At 41.2% G+C, this 9,281-nt stretch overlaps 1 protein-coding gene and 1 non-coding gene across 2 annotated transcripts; one reads left to right on the forward strand and one right to left on the reverse strand.

Moving 5' to 3' along the window:
- Positions 1-292: 292 nt before the first annotated feature.
- On the reverse strand, positions 293-7,513 carry LOC102713197 (D-lactate dehydrogenase [cytochrome], mitochondrial). The gene is made up of 18 exons (XM_040526049.1): positions 7,187-7,513; positions 7,006-7,099; positions 6,807-6,907; positions 6,595-6,643; positions 6,025-6,117; positions 5,646-5,760; positions 5,256-5,316; positions 5,048-5,084; positions 4,912-4,973; positions 4,636-4,732; positions 4,044-4,118; positions 3,699-3,807; positions 2,775-2,884; positions 2,569-2,631; positions 1,876-1,955; positions 1,597-1,727; positions 1,478-1,521; positions 293-686 (listed from the first exon to the last, which is right to left on the reverse strand). The coding sequence occupies exons 1-18, from the start codon at positions 7,417-7,419 to the stop codon at positions 567-569; spliced, it is 1,674 nt and encodes a 557-aa protein (XP_040381983.1). The 5' UTR covers positions 7,420-7,513; the 3' UTR covers positions 293-566.
- Positions 7,514-8,556: 1,043 nt separating this feature from the next.
- Positions 8,557-8,628, forward strand: TRNAG-UCC. The gene has a single exon. It is a non-coding gene; the product is annotated as a tRNA-Gly (tRNA).
- Positions 8,629-9,281: the final 653 nt, after the last annotated feature.

Here is a 9,281-nt window from a genome sequence, read left to right on the forward strand (position 1 = left end):
ATGATGATAATTTTACAAATATCGTGTTAAGGAAGGATAGAAGAAAATATTTTAAGTATATTAATGTTTATTGAATTTGCTATCACAACTGTCATAGAAAATGGTTTATACGTAATAGGCGTCTAGGCCTCACTGGTACGTGATCTCACTGCCCCACGCGAGTTGCAAATATGGGGACTAACCTGGGGGGCAAATCCTCACATCACCACAATCATCCACATGGTGTACCTCCCAATATTTGAAATGGGTCGTAGAGTATATAATATCACCAAGAATATAGGCGAATTTCTCATGTTTCAAAAAGCAACTGGAACGAAGTTTTGCTCATTTATTTGCAGCATGAACCAGTTTGACTCAGAATAACAGGAGTTCTAGTGTTCATGTTTATTTTCCCTTTTTTGCTCGATCCACAGCAGTTCTAAATCTCTGTGCGGTTCAATGCGAATTCAGAGGTAACGCTACGATTTGCATTGAAACTTGGCTTAACGCTTGAACAACCAACATCGTGAGTGGAATCCATTGAATCAGCCAGTGAGTCGCCGAGCCACTTGGGAACGTCAGTATCATCAAATGCAGACATGAGGTGGAATCAGTTTCCCTGGATTCATGATGTTGTTGGGATCCAACGCAGCCTTTATTCTTTTCATTGTCCTTAGCGACTCAATGCCCAGCTCTTTCTCTAGGTACTGCCAAATGCATAGAAACAAAAGCCGTCAGTAATGGGGGTGATGACAGCCATCAGCAAGGTAATAAGAGGCCCTACATGAAAATTCAAAATAAATTAACAACTTTATAGCCCATAGTTTTACAAATTTACAGTACACGCCAAAGGAATTTAAATTTTAAAGGTAAGTTCTGAGTCAGAAATTCATTAGATCTATATAGGCATTTCAACTATCAGGAATGTACTTATGTACTGCTAGTAAACCCTCCTGCAATTCTCCAACTACAGTACCAACTCAAACTTTACAAAAATAAGCATTGGTTCCAGAATGTCGAGCAAGCGTGTGATTGCCTTTGCAACTACAGTATTACCTACTGTAACATCCTATACTTGGAAAAATCAGCTCCATATTTGTAATTGACTGCAACTACGGTGTCACCGTATAATGCTCTGCATTTGTAAAGACATTTTTTCTATTTTTTTAACACCAGCCCTTCTTAACAGAGCTGCACCCAGCTTAGTGCTTTTAAGACTCAAACTGACCACCTATACGTTTTGATACCAGTTTTTTTTTCTGAAATCCAGGCTACATGCTTACCGTATAAACCTAAGCATCAATACATAAGATCATATCACCCACAGATAAACCAATCAGGTGATATCAGCAACCTCACATTCCTATCTTAACAGAATGGTTAGTGGTTGGCACTTGGCAGTTGTACCACTGCTTTGAGACATTATCAGCAAGATCGCTCTTGCATCTGGTAGGAGAATATACACAAAAAATAGAAAAAACAGGTGCCAAATACTTGCCTTCATTTTCCCTGTACCTACACCATGCTCTCCTGTGCAGGTACCTGTTTATCATCAGAGTGAATATTAATCTTTTCAGGCAGGTTTTACATGCTAACCTGCTCAGCTTTTCATTGTACCTTCCATAGAGAGAGCAGTATGAACCATGAAATGGTTTAGTCTCTCTGCTTCACGCCGTTGGTCTTCTTGACTAGGATCAAAGAGGATTATTGTGTGGAAGTTTCCATCACCAGCATGTGCGATAACCAAACTAGGAAGGTACACGAATCAGAGGATCAGAGGTAATATGCTTGATGTTACTTTTTGCAGACTTCAAATATTAAATAATGGAACATATGAATTAGATATGAATAAGAACATTGTTAACACAGTAGCTTTGCATAAGTGATAATGTGTACCAAGTCAATGGTGATGCATCAAGCTTTTCTTTTGAAACAGATATGCATTCTGCAAGTCTAGACAAAGGAACACAAACATCCTGCATAAAACGACATATAGGTGGTATAAGAAGACTTGATAGAGTTCATCTACTGAGATAAAAATTGAAAGCTCAAGGGTATGATGATTGTAATGGCCTTTGGATAGTCTATATCATAAGCACATGAGATTTTTAAAAAATTGGGCTAGGGGGGATTCCGTTGTATGACATTTAGCCATCCAATCTATACAACATTCAACTGGTGTCATTGGAACATGGTATGGGAGCCACATGTCATCCTCACAATGAGGGGCATATTATGGATTTATCCTATAAAATATGGTGCTGACAAGATCTAAGTTGAGCTTGCTAATGCAGAAATCCTGTCTTGATTGATTCAAAGAGAGAGTTGAGGTCCAAGACTAATAATATTCATTCGGTCTAAAAAAACTGATTATATTTACATAACCAAAAGCATGGTTGGTTGCCAACTTTATCCTCTTTATAAATGCAGCACTTATTTGAGATCACAATCATGCTCATATTTGTGACTAGAAGTACAAAGGAAGATGCTGAAACTCGCAACAAAAGAATCAAATGAGCTAGCATGATGTATAACATCCCACTGATTATGCTTAATCAATATGCATTAACAACTTATGAGTAAACAAACCGTTATCATAGCCTCATGATCAGGTTTCATGGCAAAACCAGCCCAAAGTGCTTCCTTCCTGATCTGCGCATATAAAAATAAAATGCTAGAACAAATATGTTTCAGCAAAACTAGAAACACATACTTCCTAGGAAATCTACAATAGTTTAGAACTTCCGATGAGTACTTGGAAATCTACAAAAGTTCAGATGAAAATCATGGCTAACCTTCCATAACTCTTCTTTAGCATCTGGCTCTTCTACAAAAACAAAATCAGACCCATGGTGTTCCGTGGCAATCTTTTGAACCAATAGTGTTTGTTCAAGAGCATAGGCTTCTGGATATTTATAATATGAAAGATATTAGCAAATAAAAATAAAAAATTCAGTTTGTGGTGTTCAAGCTGAAATAAGAGTTGAATCAAGTCTCATCTGAGAAGGCACTCTGAGTTTTGGGTGGAAAGGCACAAAAGTGGAAACCAACAAACCTGGTATAATTATACTACTGGAAATGTGCTGGTTTTCCGCCTAAGACAGGAAGATCACAAGCCCAGACTATGAATTTTACTCCTTGAAACCATGACTACACATCGACTGTTATTTAAGACATACTGTTCAAGAACAAGAAATAATGTGCATAGCAAATTTAGTTTTATTAGAGAAATTTCAAGAGGCGCCTGCTCATCAGAAGTGATAAATGATATCTTGTTAGTGTGCAGAACAAACATATTGTGGAGATAGATGTGGTATCGTTCTTTACTCCCATTGATCATATATCAATCGAACTCATAAACTATGGCTTGTTTGGCACAGCTCCAGATCCATATCTATGCTGGATTTGGAGTTTGTAAGTTAAATTAAGTGAGTTAAAATGTTATATTTCATCACACAGAAGTAAAGTATCCATCCATATGGTATTTATGTAATAGACGGGAAAAAAAAAACTGTGGTGTTGAATTTGTCAATTATAGCGTCAACATATCAAGCGAAAAACTAAGATGTTTTATGCCTATTCGTTCCTGTTCCATCTATTTAATCAATTAACCCAAGAGGTCTCAGTACTGCCAAACATGGATACATAATACAATATAAAGACTGTTTTGTCAAAGTTCAGTATGATGTGAACCACTTCAGTAGTACAAGTTAGATTACCTGTCCCTATGAATTCGAACATCAAGGTTGGAACTTCAGGTAATTTTTTACCATTTGCAATGTTTATTGCCCTTATCTGAACCTCATCCAACAATTCCACCCTTGAGACCTAGTTAAGCAGAAAACATACAAGTAATCATAACCTACAACAGCCTTTTTAAATTGCTCCCTAAAACACCTGCAGAAGTTCTATGCAAGCATTTCAATACTTTAGTTCACCTAACACTTGCCAATGGAGACAAGCGCATTCGCTCAATCTGAAATATAGGTGTAAAAATCTCATATATGAGCTTTAAATTGTCATTATGACTAAATTGAATCAGAAGGGCAAAAAAAAGGACAAACCTGTATACCAGAAAGCATTGTTGCAATAGCAACATCAGCGGCATCCTTGATGGTTTGAAAATTGCACATTGCAACCTGAAATAGCAGAAAACTTAGGAGTATCTTCACCAGTAATATGAGGAACAAAATATGGTACAACAAAACAGTTGGTAAAGAAAAATGAACAGAGAAAATACATTTTATGTTTGTGCATGAACAAATCTTCCAACAGCATTATGTATGGAAAATTAGGGATTAAATCACACCAACAGGCTTCAGGCCATGTTAGTGCTCCAGTGCAGAGCACATAGCAAGGTGTTTAGAAGAGAGTATCTTTTATTTGTTCAGGCTCACAAATGTTCTCCATTTTCCAATATGCAAGATTATAGTTGGATGTCATAGCATGGTTACAAAGTGTTTCTCCAGAAAGACAGATCTATAAGTAAATAAAAGTAATCCGTGTACTACATAGAACCATAATGGTGCATATGCTATACACTGCAACTAAAAAGACCAATATGCAGAGGTTCTGGCATTCACGTCTGCATAAGCCAGTACACACTGTAAGCAAAATATTGTTTGGATAGTGTCTAAATGAAAGTAAAATGCCTACCACAGAATGAGATGGAAGCTTTTGAAGCCGTAAAGTTACTTCTGTAATCACCCCCAAAGTTCCTTCACTCCCGATGATCAAACGAGCAAGGTCATATCTGACATTGAACGGAAGGGAATAAAAGTTCCAACAATCATCATAACAATAATAAATGTAAATATCTCATGTATTTAACACATAAATGGGCCTAGCAACCAGTGAAACAATGATTCACTCCCAATATTAAAAAGAAAACAAACTATTTTACTCCAAGAATCAGAAGAGGATCTTGTATACCCAGCTGCACTCTTTCGGGCACGTGAACCTGTCTTGACAACATCACCGTTTGGTAGGACAGCCTACAGTACATAGAAAATTACTATTTGCATGTGAAGCCAATGAAAAAAGCTCTCTCGAGGATAGCCAATACAACCTGAAGATTGATTACATTGTCCCGCATTGTTCCATACCTACAAACTAATAAGAAAATCATCAAAGCCATTTAACAGTAAATCATGAAGATAACCATACAAGAATGGACCATCACGAGGATTACAGTTGTACATCATTTTGCGATGGGGGTTGCTGCCGGTCATACTAGAAAAGCTTGAAAGTATCCTGGGAAATATAAGGAGAATTACCTCACAGCTAGTGAACCTGAACAGCGAGTAGCACACATTCCTCCAATAGTGGCCCCAGGCCCTGCAAATCAGATGAACATACGTGAGCTAAACCACCACTTCTGTAGAAAATTATACTGTCCATCATGCTAAATGTCCAGAAGGATGGGCCAAGTAGGACAGGGGTATTGTGTTATATAATCAGAAGCACGTAGAATTCATCTCACAAACACAAAGATGTACATACCACACAGATGTCTAGGCAATGCAAAACAAGTTAAACAGAATTTCAAAAACTAAGTTTTTTTAGGAAAAACAAACTAAGTTTAGTTAACCTGGAGTTCATAGAAGGTCTCTTCCAAAGTTAGTAGTCAGATTATATTTCAAATAAAAAAGAAATAATGGACTTTCCTGGATCAAGAGGGAAAAAAAGACCATAAGGTTTCAGGTACTCATTCAGTTCAATCCATCCAACTCCTGGTTCAACAACTACGTCCATATCCTCAACATGCAGGGATTTGATTTTCTGTAGATGGTTTATGAAACAGCAAACCACAAGTTAGAAGAAAGTGAAATTAACAGAGATCATTTGTCTCTTTGGCATATCAAGGTATCAAGCATTCAAACCATGATAAAACCGTAAAATTAAAATTGCTGGCCCACATGTTGAGGCACTTTTTGAGGGTTATAGCACAAGGTTAAGAAATTCAGAAAGATTTAATTTCCACATCATCATTAGAATCCAAAGTTCTAGATTATATGGTCTCTATTTACATTTATCAATGCTTACCTTCATCAAAGACATGTCAATGCAAACACCACCATGAGGTGCCAATGTGTGACCCTCAATTGATGTAGCCCCACCATATGGTACAATTGGCAGCTGTTTCAAGGAAAAAAAAGCACCGTCATTCAGTTCTATAGTGGAACCCTCATACAGGAAATTAGCCATCATGAGAAAATGGGAGACATGCACACTCTCTGCTCCCTTAACAAACTACACCATGAGCCAGCAACGAAGCTAAAGAATTCCTTTACTGATAATATGGCGTTTTTAAGTGAAAATTGATTTCCGTTTTTTTAAATAGATTTTAAATGTCACCTGTTACGAAGTCAGAAAGGTTCACTACATTCCACGTGATTAGCAGCAGTACCAAGGTCATGTAAACTAAAATTAGCTTAATGATGGAAAGTGGGCTTTCATAATAATCTAGTAAGTCTAGCAGACAGGTAACTGATGCAGGTTCTTTCTAAAGGAAATGCAAAAGATTTGCATCACAATGCATTAATAGAGGTAAGAACCAAAGAAAGATCCAAAAACTCCCCCACTGAGGTCTTATACGTCAAAATGGGGGCATACCTTGTACTTGTTACAGATCATCACAGTCTTCTGTACCTCATCCTGGGACCTGCGAATTGTTTGGATCGGCATTACAACCACTGAAACAAGGACCAGGTCCACACATAACCCCACAAAATGAACTTTAAGGTCTCATATGGCTCCCCCGCATGGTAGCAATATCAGTATTCCGTATTCAGTACGGTAGGCGCCACTGTGACAGATTAGGGTACCTCGGGAAGACGACGACATCGGGCACGTTGACTGACTTGTGGAAGCTGTTCTGCGGCGTGCCATGGTAGCACCTCTCCTCGTAGTCCACCGTCAGGTTCTCCTGCGATGCGAGGACCAGCTGCACGGTCAGTTCGCTGGCGAAAGCATCTCCGCGGAAAGGCACAAATGCATCGGCCGGGCAGGTCGAGCTCTGCTCACCCCGAGGAAGGAGGCGAGCTCGTCGATGAACTCCTGCGGCACGCGCTTCCGCTCCCCGCGCACCACCAGCTCGGTGCTCTCCTTGCCCCCGACCCTGAACACGCAGACAATGAGACAAAGCACGGGTCAATATAACCGCAGCATCGATCGATTGGTATTGGGTAGGGGGGCGGACGGGCACCGGTGGTCGACGCCGGAGTCGCAGAGGGCGACGGTAGTTCCTCCGGCAGCGGCGGCCGCGGCGGCGAGGATGGAGAGGAAGGCGGGGAGGCGGCCGCGGGCGGAGGAGGAAGGAGCCTGGGAGTGGTGGTACTCGAGCCGTAGAGCGGATGGCAGGAGGCGGAGGGATGTGATGGGGAGGAGCGGCGCGCGGCGGGAGCGGGAGAGGCGGAGGAGCGCGGCGGCGGCGGCCATGGCGGAGGAGGTGGGAGTGACGATGAGGTGTAGGGGGCGAGCCTACTAGACGACGAGATAATTGCTATTTTGGCCGCTAAACGGAGCGGCTTCGCAAATGAACTTGGAACCGTTGGTTATGCTAAAATGATCTTATATCCTATGGCTTTACCTTAAAATGGTTATTCTAACTATTTTTATTCACTAAAAATTAAAGTAACCAGTCAACAAAAATTATGACCAAATTGCCCCTCGATGAATTACAAACACACTTGCAAATTCTTGCTGCTCTCTCTCGCTCGCAGGCGAAGGCCGTCGGCGTGTCGTCGGGAGACGGTGGCTTCGGGCGGCGGAGGTGTCCGGGTCGCAGATCGGACGGGGCCTGCGTTAGCCCGAGCGGCTGCGCGAGGCCGTGGGCGCAGCGTCGGGCGGTGGCATGGCTTCGAGCGGTCAGGCGGTGGTGCTCCAGGTCCGACGAGCGTGGCACGGCAGCGTCGGGCGTCGGGAGGCGACATGGCATCGGGCGACGGAGGCGTGCGGCCGGGTCGCAGACGAGCGGGGCCGGAATCGGGCAACGCAGCTGCGTGAGGCCATCGGCGCGGCGTGGCGTCGGCCGACGGAGGCGTGCTGCCAGGACGCAGACGGACGGGGGTGGCGCTCCAGGTCCAGGGAGCGTGACGCGGCGATGTCAACGACGTGCGGCGCGGCTGACGCTGTCGTGCAGCCGCGGGCGCCGAACGCATGGGCGGTGGGGGAGTTGGCCGGCGGCGAGCGGCGTCGTCGCTCCCCTTCGCCTGCCTGTGAACGTGAGAGAGAGATTAGCAATAATTTGCAAATGAGTTTTTTATTCATTGAGGGGCAATTTAGTCACACTTTGTGTTGACCTATTGACTTTAATTTTTGGCGAATAAAAATAATTCGAATGACCATTTTAAAGCAAAGACATCAAATCTAAGATTATTTTAACGAGATGAACGGTTCCGATACCATTTTAACGAAGCCACTCGATTCCATAACCAAAATAGCAATTATCCGTACGACATGGCACGTGATCCTCCTGCGTCGCCGTCGCCGTCGTCTTGTGGTGGTGGGTGCCTTCATCGGGAGATGTGAGGAAGACCAAAGGTGAGTAAAATGGAAGAAGTAATTACCAATAAGGCGTTTGTAGTCCAACGGTTAGGATAATTGCCTTCCAAGCAATAGACCCGGGTTCGACTCCCGGCAAACGCAGTTTTCTACTTTATCATTAAAAATACTTTAACCATGTTTTGTATTTTAAACTAAAGTGTGTTTATATTTTATTTGTTACTTTTTTATTTTAATTGTTGACTTTTGTATCTTCATTCGATCATTCTCTTGTTCCAAAATTTACGTAATTATTTATTAATTATTTTGTATGATTTATTTTATCACTAAAATACTTTAACCATGATTTATAATTTTTCATGTTTACACACAAAATTTAGCACAAGACGAATGGACATATGTATATCGAAAAGGCAATGGTACACGAGGTAACTTTTTGCTTTATTGACTCTTTTTTCTTGTAGTGTTCTCCACGTACCTTTGATAAAAAAATGTTTTTCTATCATGGACTATTTTATTTGCTTATGTTTTCTCACACTAGGCTTTTACTTAACATATTCACAACTATGTCTAACAAGGCTACCGCATTTACCGATTACTAGACCAGTATTCTATCCATTCTAAATAAACCAACTTTTATAGCTTAAGTTTTATCTCAGACAAATCGACTTCTATATTAATGTATTATTACCTACGGTCAGTTTACAAACCGAGAATTTTATCCATTCAACGTCTCTTCCTACACAATAACCAATACTCCCAACTTCTACGTCACAACACCATCAATATACAAATCG

Source organism: Oryza brachyantha, chromosome 7 (assembly GCF_000231095.2).
Source record: "Oryza brachyantha chromosome 7, ObraRS2, whole genome shotgun sequence".
In the NCBI taxonomy this organism is placed as follows: domain Eukaryota; kingdom Viridiplantae; phylum Streptophyta; class Magnoliopsida; order Poales; family Poaceae; genus Oryza; species Oryza brachyantha.

Bases quoted from the DNA above. Each gene is read 5' to 3' on its own strand.
- LOC102713197 (XM_040526049.1), bottom strand. From the start codon at position 7,419: ATGGCCGCCGCCGCCGCGCTCCTCCGCCTCTCCCGCTCCCGCCGCGCG. The intron at 6,644-6,806 runs GTACCCTAATCT...AACAATTCGCAG, and splicing joins GATGTCGTCGTCTTCCCGAG to GTCCCAGGATGAGGTACAGA. The intron at 5,761-6,024 runs GTAAGCATTGAT...AACCATCTACAG, and splicing joins TTGACATGTCTTTGATGAAG to AAAATCAAATCCCTGCATGT.